The 16604-nt window shown below is 55.6% G+C and overlaps 6 protein-coding genes across 6 annotated transcripts; 3 read left to right on the top strand and 3 right to left on the bottom strand.

The window, feature by feature from the left end:
• Positions 1 to 166: 166 nt before the first annotated feature.
• On the bottom strand, positions 167 to 777 carry TIM22 (Mitochondrial import inner membrane translocase subunit tim22; the record flags this gene model as incomplete). The annotated part of the gene is made up of 2 exons (XM_064806945.1): positions 167 to 631; positions 685 to 777. The coding sequence occupies 2 exons, from the start codon at positions 775 to 777 to the stop codon at positions 167 to 169; spliced, it is 558 nt and encodes a 185-aa protein (XP_064654761.1).
• A 343-nt stretch (positions 778 to 1120) lies between these two features.
• LTR77_009718 (uncharacterized protein) lies at positions 1121 to 2119 on the bottom strand (the record flags this gene model as incomplete). Its single annotated transcript, XM_064806944.1, has 2 exons — positions 1121 to 1998; positions 2056 to 2119. 2 exons carry the CDS (start codon positions 2117 to 2119, stop codon positions 1121 to 1123), a joined length of 942 nt encoding a protein of 313 aa, XP_064654760.1.
• A 671-nt stretch (positions 2120 to 2790) lies between these two features.
• Positions 2791 to 4827, top strand: LTR77_009717 (uncharacterized protein; the record flags this gene model as incomplete). Its single annotated transcript, XM_064806943.1, has 4 exons — positions 2791 to 2800; positions 2856 to 2975; positions 3025 to 4342; positions 4404 to 4827. The coding sequence occupies 4 exons, from the start codon at positions 2791 to 2793 to the stop codon at positions 4825 to 4827; spliced, it is 1872 nt and encodes a 623-aa protein (XP_064654759.1).
• A 734-nt stretch (positions 4828 to 5561) lies between these two features.
• Positions 5562 to 7733, top strand: LTR77_009716 (uncharacterized protein; the record flags this gene model as incomplete). The annotated part of the gene is made up of 2 exons (XM_064806942.1): positions 5562 to 5598; positions 5650 to 7733. 2 exons carry the CDS (start codon positions 5562 to 5564, stop codon positions 7731 to 7733), a joined length of 2121 nt encoding a protein of 706 aa, XP_064654758.1.
• A 1358-nt stretch (positions 7734 to 9091) lies between these two features.
• Positions 9092 to 14694, bottom strand: LTR77_009715 (uncharacterized protein; the record flags this gene model as incomplete). The annotated part of the gene is made up of 2 exons (XM_064806941.1): positions 9092 to 14206; positions 14269 to 14694. 2 exons carry the CDS (start codon positions 14692 to 14694, stop codon positions 9092 to 9094), a joined length of 5541 nt encoding a protein of 1846 aa, XP_064654757.1.
• Positions 14695 to 15324: 630 nt separating this feature from the next.
• Positions 15325 to 16598, top strand: SLX1 (Slx4p interacting protein; the record flags this gene model as incomplete). The annotated part of the gene is made up of 2 exons (XM_064806940.1): positions 15325 to 15560; positions 15638 to 16598. 2 exons carry the CDS (start codon positions 15325 to 15327, stop codon positions 16596 to 16598), a joined length of 1197 nt encoding a protein of 398 aa, XP_064654756.1.
• Between the last annotated feature and the right edge of the window lie 6 nt (positions 16599 to 16604).

The following is a 16604-nucleotide window of genomic DNA, read 5'->3' as shown; positions in this document are numbered from 1 at the left end:
GCTGTAGGCAAAACAATCCATCCCAAATGGTGATGAATGGGGGCGCCGCTAATGTCCGGTAGACGTGTAAGTCGAAGCGCTTCTAGGTCGCCCAGTGGGTATAAGCAGAAGCGTGGGCTTGCTCGTCGCAGGGTCTTAGGTCGTTTATCTTCGTCGGCAGAGGAACTCAGACAATGGGATCGGCACCCCTGTCGTCATTCGGCATGCGCATGTAGGCATCGATCGCAGCAGAGAACGCTGCGAACCCAGCGCAGCCCACCACCATTGCTTGCGGCCCGGCACTCTTCGCCAGAAAGCCACCCGTGAAGCATCCAGCCGCGACGCCATTCGACAGATCGTTCTTGCCCCGATATCCTTCAATCACACACTCTGACCCGGCGAACAGCGCCCCAATGTATCCAAAGTTCTTCGCCGAGCTGAAGGCACTGCGGCCCATATCCTTGAAACCGTGTCGAAGCTGTTCGCGGACCGGTAGATCGGAGATGGTTCCCACGCCGCCGGGCATCCCAGATGACATTGGAGTGTCGTAGCGCATACTGGACATGAAGACGCCGAACATGCCTCCCAGCCCGAAGCCCATGGTCCCAGCTATTACTGTCTTGACGGGGCATGACTCCATTGCTGCTTGCATCTGGAGTAGTAATTAGGATGATGTGGTAGTTGTAACGGGGAAGGAGGACGAACGTATTTGACCATTTGCATCTGCTGCATTTGTTCCGGATCCATGCTTTGCTGCTGGCCCATGCCTCCCATACCGCCCATACCTGGTAACGCCATTGTTCCGGCGACGACTTGCTACACCTATCAATGAAGTACTGATAGAAGGATCGTCAGACGGAGTATCTTGTGAACCGACACGAGATCGCGCTCATCCGAGCTAAGCGGAAAGGAGATGCAGCCGCCCAAGCCGCCAAGACCCCATATCACCTCAACGTCGCCTGTTACACTTTCTTTCTTTCCACTCTACGTATAGCATGCGAGGGTTCATCTTCGACCATGTGTTTCACCATAACGATAGGTCTGGCTGTTCGTGTCTATAGAGCGCATTGAAAGAAAAGAACTCCAACTACGAGAGCGGAAAAGAGATGATCACGCCACGACGCGTACGAAAGACCTATGACTACGATAAGTCTTCCAACCCCTTCAATTCATCTTCAGTCCACTTCCACAGCCTCTCCGCCAGATCCTTGTCTCGACCAGCATCAGCCAAACCCGAAGTCTGACCTTTCTTTCCTGCCTTCTTTCCTACTGGGTCATAGTACGCACCATTTTCCACGCTCCCCTTCGGCGCTGTTGCCGCCCAGAGCGCGTTGTACGCTCCCTGCTCTGCTGAGGAGTACAATGGCGTCCAGGTCAATGATGTCAGGATGCTGAACATGAAGGATGGCTCAACGTTGTCTGCCAGATTTGTTCGCACGAGCCCTGGATGTACCGAAACGCTGGTGATCTGCGGATAATGCTTCGCCATGCTCTTCGCGAGGAGGATGTCTGCGAGCTTACTTTGGCCATAGCGCTGCAAGGCTGTCCCAGCATCAGGTGTGCGGAGGCTGTCGAAGTCGATACCGCCAGGAAGATGCACCGTGTGGCCGAACGAGCTCAACATAACCAGACGCGCGTCAGAGTCTGGACTACTCTTTGCAGTCTTGACCATGAGGGGACGCAGTAGTTTCAACAGGATGGCGTGGCCGAGATAATTGCTGGTGAACTGTATCTCGAATCCCTCGGCACCCAGGGCGGGCGGAACCGCCATGATGCCAGCGTTTGCGATCAGTATGTCCAAGCGTGATGACTTGAATTGATCTTGGATGCTGTTCCGGATGTCCTCTCGCGAAGCGGAAAGGTCACACTTGATGAAAGTAACAGCACATCGCGGTGAAGACTGCTTCGCCTCTGCAATGATTCCAGCTCCAGCTTGAGCGTTGCGACCAGTGAAGTATATCTGTTCTGGGCTGTGTTTCGCAAGCTCAAAGACAGCGGCTTTGCCAATGCCAGCGGTACCTACATCATTGTCAGTGCATTGGCGACAGGATAATGGCTGCGAGCGGTGTGTCGTACCTCCAGTGATGAGGATCACCTTGCCGGAGAGATCAGGTATGTCTCTTTCTGGGTTGTACTTCATTTTTGGAAATTTCTCGATAGTGTAGTCGTCTCTAACCTGCTGCTGAGTGTTCTGCTGCTTGGTAGTGCTGTTGGAGAGGGAGGATTGGAATATATGCACTCGGTCTGACGGCGCTCCATGATCCGCCTATCCGATATCACAACTTAATGCTACGCCTGCCTCAAACATCACCGCATTCTCATTGTCAAGCTGAGGCGCGGGTGCGGAATGTTTTGATTCCTATCCGCCGTCGATTGGCGAAGCTGCTTTACGGACGTAAGTGTCCTAGGGTCGGTGGCTGTCTCTCCCTCCGAGCACTGCGGATGTTGGAGGTTAGTAAGTTCCGAAGACTCCCATGGAGCTTGCTTTGACAGTGAGACGATTTCAATCAAGAAAGACACCAGCACATGCCGCATGTAGTTGTTCAAAGAAAGGCAACTATGTAGGTTACTACAGTGGTAGCGGAATTGAGCCGACAGAGTCTCCAACAATGCCTCGGCATCCCGACCGCCCGCTTTCACGACCACGTCCAGATCCATCTCGTCCTACTCTACTCTTTTGCGTCGGCAGACTCCCTAGGTTGGTTGTTTCTGTATCATGAGCCTTGGAGCGTATATCTGTTAGACGGTGTGGTTTTGCATTTTCATACGTCCGCATACATCTCCTAACGATCTAGACAAGGACACAACAGAATGGCTCTAGGTATCATGCCTTGCTGCGAGGTATACAGGTGACTGACGCTGACTCAATCCTTTAGCAGCGGCAGCGGCAGGTGGTTTGGCTGCAGCCGCGTATCTGGACGGCAAATATCAGCTACGCCGAGACATCAATCACATCCGCAGCCTCAAGAGAGCCGAGCGGGACTACAACAGACGAAGTAGGCCATCTCCACCTTGATTCAGCAACTTTACTAACAACGAGACCAGCAAAAGCAGACAAGCTATCGCCATGGTACTTCCTCGAAGAGACCTGTGCCCGCCAGCCCGCCTCTCGCGCAATCTGGACCCGTGAACGAAGCTGGACGTACAAGGAAGTAGGCGACTATGTCCTCCAGCTCGCCCAATGGATGCTGGACGAAGGTATCCGGCCAGGCGATCTTGTAGCTATCTACCTCCACAACTCTGCCGAGTTCCTGATGCTCATGTTCGCCACGCTGGCAATTGGCGCCGGTCCGGCAATGATCAATTACAACCTTGAAGGCAAAGCGCTGATGCACTGTCTCGCAGTGGCGAACAGCAAGCTTCTGATCGTCGACACTGACGCAGACTGTCAGCGCCGCGTTGAAGGCAGCAGAAGCGAGATCGAAGCTGGAGGAGCCAAGATCGTGACGCTGGATTCTGATCTCAAGCAGAAGATCGGCTCGCTGCCTGTCGTCCGACCTCCAGATGAGCTTAGGAACGGAATGACTGGCGCCTGGCCTTACGCACTCATCTACACCAGCGGCACGACCGGTCTTCCTAAAGGAGCGCCGTTTACTGTTGGCCGCATGGTCCTCGCTGGCGCCCATCTCGAGCCTGGCTTTGGTGCCAAAAGCGGAGTGGACTGCTGGTACTGCCCCATGCCGCTGTACCACGGCACTGGGTTGATAACCTCTTCGGCAGCGCTGTACAGTGGCGTCGGTGTAGCACTTGCGCCTCGCTTCTCTGTTTCAAACTTCTGGTCAGACATCTACCACTCTGGATCTACTCTCTTCATCTACGTCGGCGAGACGGCGCGGTATCTGCTCGCTGCACCTCCACACCCTCTAGAGCGGAAACACAAGATCCGCTGCTGTTATGGAAATGGACTGAGACCGGACGTCTGGTACAAGTTCCAGGAACGCTTCAACATCCCCCAGATCGCTGAGTTCTTCAACTCCAGCGAAGGCGTGTTTGCTCTGGTCGTCTGGGCGCGAGGACCGTATCTCAGCGCCTGTGTTGGGCATCATGGTGGCATTTACCGTTATCTGCTCCGAGACACTTTTGTTCCCGTGCGGGTGGACACCGATACTGGCGACATATGGCGGGACCCTAAGACTGGTTTTGCGCAGCGGCTACCGTATGAGGAGGGTGGGGAGATGATTGTGAAGGTGCCGAGTAAAGCTGCGTTTGGTGGGTACTGGAACAACGAGGAGGCGACGAATAAGCGCTTCGCTATGGATGTGTTCAAGAAGGGAGATCTGTATTACCGGAGTGGAGATGCGTTGAGGAGGACTCCAGACGGGCATTGGTTCTTCTTGGATCGGCTGGGAGACACTTACCGATGGTGCGTTGCCATACCTTCTTGTCGTGTTCATGCTTGGACATATTTGCTAATGCTTTCACAGGAAATCCGAGAACGTCTCAACGGCTGAAGTTGCCTTAGCCCTTGGCAACCATCCCAGCATCACAGAAGCAAATGTCTACGGCGTGACAGTCCCTGGTCACGAAGGACGAGCAGGCTGCGCAGCTGTTGTGCTGAGCAAGCCGAACCCAGACTACGCAGAACTCGTCCGTTATGCGCGGTCAACGCTGCCTCGATACGCCGTTCCAGTGTTCCTGCGCGTGGTGAAGCGGAGCTCGCACATTCACAACCACAAGCAGAACAAGGTGCCATTGAGGAAAGAGGGCGTGGATCCGGAGAAGGTTGGGACAGAGGAGAAGGAGGGTGTGGATGATGTGTTCTTGTGGTCGAAGCCGGGAGCAGAGACGTATGAGGCGTTTGGTAGGAAGGAGTGGCAAGACCTGGCGGAAGGGAAGGTGAAGCTGTGAGCAATCTGCACTGCAAGTACAGTCTGTAGAGCCATGGACATTGTCTAGGTCCGGGGGTAGAAGATACATGTAGACAGGAGTGGCTGCGATGATCGAGCGAATCCAAGGAGTAGGGCAGGTCCCTCTCACCTTGAATTGTCATCTGATGTGGTGACTTGACCACTCGCCCAACGTTCCAGACAAAGGTTCGTCGTCAAGGCAGGACTTCCATCACTTCCAACTTCCCAAGATGTGGGCTAGTCGCAGGCTTGCGAGTCAGGATGTTTCACGTGTCGCCGTGCGACTCGGCATGTCTGTCTTCTCGGGAAGCACAAGATGCTCAGCAGACATGACCGTCAAGTGTCCACAGCACTTGCTCGCGCGCGAGACGTTCTAATCGTTAATATAACTCCCGGAAATGCAGCAAGGATGGAGATCATATTCGAAGGTAAAGTGAAGTGGAAGTGGGAGGGCGCTGATCGGCCTGGCCTCGGTGCACGAGCTCGCGCTTCGGCGGTTGCTAGGCGTAACAATGGCGCTCGACCAGGCCGTGAAGAAGGCCGACTACATCATCCTACATGAGCCAGCAGACCCCTTTATCTTGACTCTATATATCTTTACATGCATATGCCATTGCCGTCGCAGCATCGATTCGTTGTTTTGCCATCACGAAGCACGCGCTGGAGCTGATCTCGACGTTGAAGGCAGAGTAAACACAGCTATCACCGAGCTCCGACGAGCAGAGATCATTCAGTATGGCGGAGAACTACCAGATGCTGGAGGAGCTGGGCAGTGAGTTATGGTTTTGATAGATGCCATGCATGCGCTGACCACTTACACCAGGCGGTTCCTTCGGCATCGTCTACAAAGCCCTCGAGAAGTCGACGGGCCAATACGTCGCCATCAAGCACATCGATCTCGAAGGTAGCGACGACGACATTCGCGAGATCCAGCAGGAGATCAGCCTGCTCGCGACCTGCTCCTCCTCCTACGTCACAGCATACCGAACCTCTTTCGTGCGCGGGACAAAACTATGGATCGTGATGGAGTATCTCGGAGGCGGCAGCTGCCTGGATCTGTTAAAGCCAGGCGCAATGGACGAGCGATACATTGCTATCATCCTGAAAGAGCTACTGCAGGGGCTGGACTATCTGCACTCGACGGGGAAGATCCACCGAGACATCAAGGCGGCGAACATCCTACTCAGCCAGACGGGGCAGGTCAAGATTGCGGACTTCGGGGTGGCCGCGCAGTTGACAAACATCAAGTCGCAGCGGTTGACGTTTGTGGGCACACCATTTTGGATGGCTCCGGAAGTCATCCAGGAAGCCGGGTATGACTACCACGCTGATATCTGGTCGTTGGGTATTACGGCCATGGAAATGGCACTCGGAGAACCACCACGGAGCGACGTACATCCTATGAAAGTGCTCTTCCTGATACCGAAGGAGAAGCCGCCGAGGTTGGAAGGCAGTCGCTTCAGCAAAGAGTTCAAAGACTTTGTTGCGCAATGCCTCAACAAGAACCCCGAGGGACGTCCTTCGGCTAAGATTCTGCTAAAGCATGCCTTCATTCGTCGTGCTGGCAAGACCGATTTGCTGCAAGACCTTGTGCAGAGGACGAAGGCATACGAGCAGAACGGCAGGGCTCATGAGAGAGACTCCAGATACTATGAAGAGACGCTACGAGAGATGAGCAGTGCAGATGAGGAAGACGAATGGGTCTTCGACACCATCAAGCCCGCGACCAAGTTCGGCACGATTGCGAAACACACGGTCAAGAGACGGAAGCTGGAGCGCATACCCTCGGGTGATGGATCGGATATGGAGAACGCCACCTCAGCAATGGAGGGTATGACCCTGGATGCTGCGCCGTTAGGCGATATCACCAATTCCACGACCAGCACACCCACTCGGGAGATCTCCACCATCAAAACCCCAAAGCCGCGCATCAGCAGCAGTGTGCGGAAAGTGTCAGCCATCACCGCCCGCAAAGTATCCGTCTCATCGCCAACAGCTCGCCGCGTGAGCCGCAAGGTCTCTGGCAACAATGCAACATCACGCAAGGTCAGCGGCGCACCAGCGCAATCTTCCGCGCAGAAGCAGCCCTTGGGTCTGGACATGTCCTTCGGCAACGGCACGTCGACGGTCCGGCAGTTCAAGCGGGTGTCTTCCAGCCACACTCCTTCATCCCCCAAGCATCACAACCAGCCTTCAACCTCGCCGCAAGACAGCGTCTTCGACAGCGATGCTGAAAACAAGCCACCGCCTGCGCCCCAGCAGCAAGCCCAGCCTGCTGCGCAGCCCAACACGAAGGAAGCCATGGTCGGTCGCCGCGCTTACGACAAGGCACTGGATCCTGCGTTCCAAGAAGCTCATGCTGCAACAGCCGACCGCACCAAGCGCGAAGCTCTGGCAGGCGTAGCAGAATCCTGGGCCCACCTTAACGCCGTTGACCCGGAAGGAGAGCTGGCACTTCTGCGAGCAATGATGGATCGCATCCAGTCCGACCCGAAGCTCGCCTCCGCTCTGCTACCCCAACGAGTCGCGAACGCCCAACTAGCCTCTCTCCGCATGAATTCGCCTACGAAGAAAGGCAGCATCCGCGTTCACGAGTCCGAAGTCTCCAGCAGCAGGGACGTCACACCTACCTCCTCACCCTCCAAAGCCGCCAAGACACCCTCTTCGTCTCCACTGAAAGACAAGTACGGCGCGAGCCCCGGCAAGCTGGTGTTGAACCCGCAGAACCCGCATCTTAAGAAGATGCGGTCGAGTCAGGCGCTCAATGCCGAACGGGAGAAGGAGAAGCTGGACGAGAAGATGCCGGGTCGGCCGAGCGAGCCGGGGATGGAGCATGTAGGCATGCTGGGGGAGGTGTTGTATGGGCGCTGGACGGAGGGTTTGAAGGCGAGGTGGCCGATCAATTAGTATACTGGTGGTGGACAACAGCAAGCGAAGGGTTGATGAATGAAGGGATGAAGATGGGATTGTTGAAAGGGATGACGGGACTGGATGCGTTTGGCTTCTTGTGGATTGCTTGCATGGCGACTGCGTTTTGGGAAAGCTTCTGTTCTACCGTCGACAGCGACCGACCGTCCGTGGACTGGCTCTGCGGGCGGTACTTTTGCATTTGGGTTTGGATGGCAGCATGGCTCGGAAAGCCGATTCTGCGTGTGTAGCTAGACCTTAGAGGAGTGCACCTACTGTACCATATGAAGACTCGACAGCAAGATTCCTTTCCCAAGCAATCAACACGTCTTCTTCCAATGATATCGACCTAGCGTCGTGCCGCGTGCGCTCCTTCCTTCAGTGGCTTTGATGCGGGTTATATGCAACATGGGCTAGCGTCTCCTACTCGTGAACCAATCGCCTTCGTCTTCAAGACACCACCTTACTGACCAGGGTCTCGGCCTCGCAAGATATCGTTACAGCGAGGATCTCGGTTGACATGCGTTAGCCTGCCTCATGCACCGTCCAATGACCATGGGAGCTGCACAGCAAACATCCCTTGCGGCACGCGTGCTCCTCTGCATCCCTTGCGTGACACCCTCGTGCGAGGTACACCAGCTAGCGGCACCACTCAATCACCCAATAACCCCCCATTGGCGCTTTCCCCTTCCTCTGTTTCGTCGGTGCTAAAAGACATCCTCTAGCGCCCTCACGCCCTCCTCCAGTGACCAGATCGCTAGCATCGGTTGTGGAAGCGAACGATGCGATCGTTTCTGCAACGTAAACTAGCTGCAGCTATGCGCAAGCCAATGGCGGTGACGGGGGCGTGAGTCGAACGACTCAGGAACGGTCGTGGGCACACCTCTTCGTGACTCGGCGTTGTCCTAAAGGTGAGACAAAGACCAACGGTCGATGGGGGAATGACCGCGCATATGCGGCATGGGCTAGTTGCGGTGGGTGGTGAACCTATCGTGTTTGACCATTGACAGGTGAACGAAGTCAGTCTTTCGAGACACCACGGCACTAAGAGAAGGAAGGAGGACAAGATGGTAGAGGTATAAGCAAGCTGTCATTCGACCTCTTCGCACCTCAAGCTAAAACTTCCAAGAGTCCTTACAACCCCATGCCATAACAGTACACCTTCCTCAGCCATCGAACACGTAGTCAGCACATCATTAATCTAGCAGTTCGCCCTCAGGGGTTCGCAAGTAGCAAGTAAAGCATCGACATCGAAAGCAAAACTGGCCGTGACAAAGCCAGACCCATAAAGCAACCCCACGCTGTGAAACCCCACGTACAACCACCCATCTCTTCTTCCGTACACTTGGTGAAGGCTTTCACGAGTCCTTCTCGTCCATGAACGCACCCATACCGAGGCTCTGCTCCGCGAGCTGTTGCAGAGGGTGTGGCACCGGTTGGCTTGCATCCGGCATAGCGACATCCTGCGCACCGCTCGAGGTAGGCATCGAAGAACTGCCCATCTGCACGTCAAGCCCGGGATCCTGCTGCTCCTTCGTGTCTTGCACTCCATCAAAACCACCAAGCGCATCGTGGTCGTGTACAAGGTCCGCAAACACGTTGTCGATGTTACCGACAGACTGCTGGCTGCCCCCGTACCCAGGACTGTTCAAACCCACGTTGGCGAATGCAGACACCTTCGGGCTGTCGAACATGCGGCTCGGGCCACCAAAGTCGCCTGGAGAAGTGACGGCGGGCTTCATGTCATGCGCCGGGCTGTCGAAAATGGAGGCGGATGGATTCTCAAACATGTTGCCGTCGAAGGAATGGTGCGGCGAGTTATGTGGCTGAAAAGCAGGCGGCGAGCCAAATCGTGCTGGAGACGCCAGACGAGGCGCTTCCGAGGCGGCCGGGTACGGGTCGTTCGTCGTCTGGAACAGTGGTGAGTCCCTGTGAGCAGAGCTGCTCGACGGGCGCGGGACGTTCGAGTCGTAACCGTAGGCGCCTGGTGTGTGGGCACTGGGCGTCGGCATCTCCTTCATCTTCTTCGTGATTAGAGGTAGATCGTCCCAAACGCTGCGGTCGGTCTCGAGGAGAATCTTCACTTTCGTAAGCTTGTCACGGTTCATGTGAGGCTCCGCCGTGAGCAGCTTCGAGACAACTGGCGCTTCACACAAGCTATCCAGCACATGGATCGCAAGTGGCGTGAGGAAGCGTTTCTGACTCGCAGGCACAGGAGGGACGGGAGTGCCAGATTCCTGCTCAGGCAGCGCGGGCGGAGCTGGTGTTTCGATGGGTGACGCCGAGTTGGCGGCAGGCTGAAGTGGCACCTGTCCCTTGGTGACCGCCTCCGATGCCTTCCTCTTGGCGATTCCAGGCTTGATCTTGTACTGCGGTGGCAGGTCTTCCCTCTTGGTGATGCCGAGAGACGCCATGAGCTTCTGTTCCTTGGTCGGTCGTGGTTTACGGGTCGATTGCGAATGGTCCTTGAGAGGCGGTGGCTCCGGCGCCACAGGAGCCCACTTGTGCAGCTCGCTCTTGAGGAAGTTCGTCTCTTCGGCCAACAAGATATCGGCGCCCTCGATCTTGCGCAGGTGGAAGCGCATCGTTGGCACCTCTTCCGGCGAAGTCGGCACATCTGAATGGATGATCGGCTTGATGTACGCCCTGTAGTTCTGCGCATGATCGCAAATCTCCACGAGCGTCTCCTCTTCATCTGGTTGAAACGGTAGGGTCTCCAGATCATCAGCCCAAGCTTGCAAGTCCTCAAGCTTGGGACGAACAGCATCACGCGGAATCTTCATGCGCCAGTCGCAGATCGGGCAGGTGTACTTATCATCCTCCTTCACCTTTCCTCGCGCAATCTTGAGACACTTGCCGTGATACCACTCATGACAGACCTCACACTCAATCATCATTCCAGCTTCCGGCTTGCGACAGATGCAGAATACATCTCTGCTAGAGTTGCTTCCGTCTGAGATCGGCATGCCGTCCACCGGGGTGACCTGACGCGACGATGGCTCGGCAGGCGCCCTAGGCTTGTCCGAGATTTCGAAGCAGGCTTCATTGCGCTCGCGAACCAGCTTCATGTGTTGTAGCAGGATATGAAGTGGGGCGTTGGCTTTGCCGAAGAGCTTTTTTCCGCGGCGCATCCAGTCTTCATGCCGGCGTTGCTCCTTTTCCAGGTCAATCGTGCCGCTTGGCTTGCTCTGAAGTTCTTCAATGGCGTCCATAACGTCCTTGACTTCCTTGTAATTGGGCCGCTGGCGGAAATCGGCTTCTTTGCTCCGTTCGACCAGAGACATAATCTTCTCCTGAACTTCACGCTGCTTCTTCAAGATGGCGTCGACAGCAGCCCGCGTCTCCGCACGTACAGCAAGAGAGAAGGCTTGCGCTGAAAGCGAGTCAAGCTGCTGATAGTGTACCTGGTCGGCTGCCATCACTTGTTTTGCCTTCTCTTCCCACAGCTCTCCCTGGGCTCTGTGTTCGTCGAAGTATTTCAGGTCCTCGTTGGTGTCCGGCACACCTACTTCCTTGCCAAGCGCGATGAACTTCTCGATCTCGTCAAGAGTGTGCTCCTGCCGCTTCGAAGTAAGGTTCGGCTTCATGTCTTGTACTGTCTCGTTCCACTGAAGTCTCCTCACGACGGCCTCCAGGTGCTCGATCTCCGGAATGTCGACATGGAAGTCGCGTCCGCGTTCCACCAGTTCTTTGAACTCCGTGGTGGTCTTGCTGGAGAGGTCGCTCAAAGCCAAATTGGCTTCACGGCGGAACTCCTTGATGTTCTCGGCACGATCACGGAGGGTGTTAATCTCAGCGCAGTCAAACGAGATCTCGTCGGCAGAGGCAAGCAGCCGGTGGATGTTGTCGACGTTGCGGAGTTCCTTGTCCCGCTCCTCCATCTCCTGCTGTTTCGCGGTGTTCTTGCGCCAAGCTTTCTCGTTCTTCCGCCGGTTCTGCTGCTTGCGGGTGATGTAGTTAGTGGCCTCCTCGACCCACTCATTGCACCTCTCCACGAAGCGACGCAGATCCGGTAATTGCGGCAGCTCGTACTGAATTTTCTCTCCTTCGGTCAGCAGTGTGCGAAGATGCTTCAGCGACGGTCGCGGGTTATCGTCCAGCTCGCTGTCAACTTTAGCTGCCCAGGTCTCCGGTATGTTCGCCTTGTCCACGACTTTGCTCACCGTCTTCTTCAGAGCCTCGTCTGTCATCCGGTAAAACATCGTGTGGGTGCCATCTCGACCAGTGTAGCGTTCATGCTCCAGACCATCACAGCACTCAAAGCTGCCGGCGTGCCGCGGACATAGGTATTTCCCAGACTTCAGGCACTTGAATCGAGACAGATAGCAATAACACTTGCAGAACATGCAGTTCACCTCATCCTCTTCTGTCTCGGTATCAATGATCTCAGGCTTCGACTCGTACCGAGGGCCAAGGTACACCTCGTCTGGAGCGTTCGGAGAGTCTGCATCCGGTCCTGAAATGAAGTGGCTCCGTGCAGCAAGCTCAGCATCTCGCATGCGCTCCATAGCTGGCGCAAGCCATTTCGCAGTCCGAATGGTGTGGTCCCGAGATGCCGCGGAGAGGAGCAGCTCATCGTGAGAAAAGCATGGCTGCTTCCTGTAGTCTCTCATTCGCTTTGCGCCAGCTTCACCAAAAGGCTCCCAGTCTTGCGGTGCAAAGTTGACAGCCTCGTTGAAGTTGAAGCCATGGTTGAAGCCGGCATGGTACGCTTGCGGGAACGTAATGACGAATTGGCCAGCGCGTTGATCGAGGGCGAACACCCTGACTCCGGCGGCTCGGAGCTTGTCGGGCTTCGCAAGTGTCACAAGCTGGAACAGAAGGTCCGGCTGGGTCTCGAAGAGCTCTGGAATCTCCTGTCGCATGGCGTGCTCAAACTTCTCGGTATCTTCAGCGGGGATGCCATACCACGTCTTTGTCTGACCGAAATGCTGATAGTTGGCAGAGTAGGCGAAGTGGTCTTCATTGTGCCAGCAGAACGTCGAAAATACCATTCCAACGTACAGCCACGGCACCGTCATGCCCGAAATGTCGGACTTGATGTGCCGGAACATGGATTCCTTATCCAGAGGCAGGATGTTGAGGTTCCAAGGATCCGTGGAGTATGGATCTCGTGGTTGCTTTTCGATTGTGGGAAAGCCACTGCCGTGTGTAGTGGAATGTACGTCGGCGCCATACTCAACTTCTGTAGAGTCGTTCATGTTCTCCACCAGCCTCCAGAATTCACGCTCAACGTCATACTCAGTCAGCTCACGTTTGAAGTCGTTGAAGGGACTGTATTGCTGAGGCAGACTGTTGAAGTGGTATGTCCGGAACTCTTGCGCCCTCCGTTGGAATCCCGACAGTGAGTAAACGTCTCCTTCCTCGAAGCCATACTCGTTCGTACCGACAAGGCATCTCGGACAATGCCATTCGTAGTCCGGTGGTTGCTTGAGAGGGGGCTCCAGGCAATACATGTGGTAGGCAGCATCACAGCTCTGGCAGTTGACCAGCCTGGGCGCATCCTCCGACTTGCCGCAGTTCTCGCACATTTCGCCAAGCCTGTAGCTTCCGCGATCCTGCTTGGGCTGGAAACGAGCGGCCGCCATCCGGGAATGATGCATGTTGCTGCCTGCTACGATTGGCACATCCTTTCGCAGGCGCTTTGACCGTCGATTGATAGCGTCGATGTCCTCGGGTGATAGAATACTGTCGCTGTGCTGTCGCTTGAGTGATGACAAGCCATTCTGATATGGCGCGAGATGCGAAGGTCCGTTACTGGTCGGTGGCGTCTCGGTAGGCCGCTGGGGCGTAGCATTACTCGAGTGATATCCGTTGACAGACGTGAATGAATTCGATGGAGTCATAGAATTGACGGCTGTGAAGCCTCCAGCATTGACAGGAGTGAATCCACCAGTAATGGGAGGTGCCGGTGCCGGGGGGCCTCGTGATGATTCGTTGGACAGCGGAGGTGGTGGCTGAGAGTGAGAGCCATTGATAGATGAGTTTAGTGCAGCTGTCGCCTTCATCGTTGGTGTGTCTTGGTTCATTCCAGGTGGCGTGTCCGAGTAAATCTTCTTGGCGGGTGAAGGGCCGGGCGACGGTGTGTAGGGACCGCCGTTGATCATCTCGAGTTGTTGGTGAACACCCGGTCTAGCAACCCTCAAGTATTCTTCGTACGGTAGAAGCCATTTCTGATACGAATTCTTGAGCGACGTTGACAGTGAAGACATAATCTTGCCACTGTAACCCAGATCTCTCCCTACTTCGGCCCATCTCTTGCCCTTGCAAACAGCCTCGAATCCGCCCTTGCGCTCAACCGTTTTTTTCAAGCGGTATAGATCGAGCGGTCGCTTGTCCACACTAGGAAAGCGATTCAGATTCTGTCCGTTCTGCTTGTGAAATTTGGCAAGCTGGTCGAGGTAGTCGTTGTTGACACGGTTTCCACCTTCGACTGAACTCAGCTCTTGACGTCGGGTTCGGAAGTGGAAGCGCTGAAGAGTGACTTGTTAGCAAATACCACGCAACACATGCGAGCGACATTTTGAGATCTTACCTCAGTGTTAATCGCAAAGGGTGGGTTCCAGCTGTCCGGTGGAATGATCTTCGCAATCCCATATTTACTGCCCTCTGGAGCAATCTTGCGAATGTACTCCATCGGATCGCGAAACTCTTCTTCGGTTGGTCTGAATGTCGGCGCCTCGGGGATACCGAACGGTCTTGGGCGCTGCGTTATCTCGGGCGCCATGTTCGGCTGACCTCGCCGCTCGACAGTCTTCAGATCGAGTGGCTCTGCTCGTCGGGCGGACAGTGGAATGGCATGGTTGTTGCCTGATGGTGGCCCGTTGAGCGTTCCGGGCGCGGTCTGCGGACCTGGCCTCGCTGATGGCTTAGGCGTAGTTTCGGAGGGACCTGCCGTAGGTGACGCTTGCGATGGCGGGCGTGGAGGAGCGAGCGGCGCGGCCACCATGGGAGCCGCCATAATTGCTGGCGGTGGGCGCAGAGCCCCGGAGAGAATGTGGTGTGTGGAGTCGTGTGTAGGTGTAGGGGCGTTATGCGGATCGAAGACAGGCTGATATGCGGGCGACGTGCGGCATGAGCCGGGCACGACTCAGTCGTCTGATTGCCGCGTAGTGTATTAGCTGGCGGTCCGCAGTATGGTCGCAAAGTGGCTCATGAAAGCTCGCCGAGGAGCATCATGAGCCGTGAATGTAGAATCGGCGGTGGAGGCACACAGGCGGTGGTGTGGTGTGGTGTAGCGTGGTGGAGGAAGAGGGTGGAGCGGAAGTGCACTTCGAAGAGGAACGACTTTCGGCAAGCCCAGAAGGCTCGCTTGGCACTTTTCGACCAATCAGGCGTGACGGGATCGACGTGAAGTCAGACTGGGCCGCGACCACACCTTCTCCAAACACGGGAGACGACATGACCTCCGTTACAAGCTTGAGCGCCTCACGTACTGGATGGTACACTTGGAATGCGACAGAACACATTGAAGAAGCAAACTTTCATGGGCGGACAACTACGTGCTGCAGTAACACTGATTCTGCTCCTCCCGACGCGTTCCTGCTTGAAGACGACATCCGGGTGATCATGTTGGTGAGATGATGTGAACATGGCCAAAGCATTACCGCCAATACCAGCGTTCTACGCGTGCTACTTGCTACGGTCAACCATCCGGCACGCAAGCCTCTACGTTGGAAGCACACCAAACCCCGTGCGAAGGTTGAACCAGCACAATGGCAAGACCAAGGGGGGCGCGGTCAGAACTTCGAGAGACTCATTGCGGCCATGGGAGATGACATGCCTGGTTACTGGCTTCCCTAGCAAGATTGCGGCGTTGCAGTTTGAGTATGTTTTCAAGCCTTGCATCTTCATTCACACTTGAGAATGGTCCCGTTCATTGTACAATGCTGATAGGCCATCAGATGGGCGTGGCAAAACACCCACATGACCCGCCACGTCGCCCCCGATTCGCGACTAACAAACGCGCGGACTACGGTTCGCATATCACCAAAGACTGGCCGCCCACGCAAACGTCCAGCACGGCCGCGTCTATCGCTCACAGATCGACTGGCAAACCTGCATCTCCTGCTCGGGTCCAGTAGCTTCGCGAGATGGCCGCTCAAAGTGACGTTCTATGCCGAGGATGTTTTCCGCGTCTGGCAGAAGTGGGTCGCTCAGGATAGTGTCGAGGCACTGCCTTCTAGGATGAAGATCATTCTCGATCCTTTAGCTAGCAAGAAGTCCGGTCAAGCCAATCCCGCGGAAGAAGCGTCTGGTATCCATGCAATTGACGTTGGATACAGCGGGATGAAGCCCTATTTGGAGAAGACGAAGGCTACGCTAAGCGCCTCTTCGACTTGCGCATGCTCTTTCTGCAAGCAAACGATCTCAAGCAGCGTCAGGGGTGCCCTTTTTTGTCCCACCGATGGCTGCAATGCCGTTGGCCATCTAGAGTGCTTCGCCACCGCATTCACCAAGGACGACCCTGACGCCATCGTGCCACTCAGCGGGTCATGTCCTGGCTGTGGCTCGCAGCTGCAGTGGATCGACCTTGTCAAAGAGCTCAGCCTACGAATACGTGGCGAGAAGGAAGTCCAGAAGGTGTTGAAGGTTCGGAAGCCGCGTACGACCAAGAAAGGGGCAGTGGCTGATGAGCCGGCGGTTGCCGAGGATGAGATGTCGGGCGATGACGAAGATCTGGATGACGCATGGCACGTCCTATCGGATGACAGCGAGGACGAAAGATCAAAGCCCACCATTCGAAGCGGCCCAAGCCCGGTTGCGATATTCAAGGCTCCTCGAGTGCAGATGGTTGATGCTGCGCCCTACTCTGAGCCGATCATTGAGGACAGCGACTGGGATGAGGCCATGGTGCTGACTTGAGCAGCT

This window comes from Saxophila tyrrhenica, assembly GCF_035928015.1.
Source record: "Saxophila tyrrhenica strain CCFEE 5935 chromosome Unknown scaffold_19, whole genome shotgun sequence".
Classification (NCBI taxonomy): Eukaryota; Fungi; Ascomycota; class Dothideomycetes; order Mycosphaerellales; family Extremaceae; genus Saxophila; species Saxophila tyrrhenica.
The sequence above is the reverse complement of the archived record's forward strand: the minus strand, read 5'-3'. Positions and strand labels throughout refer to the sequence as shown.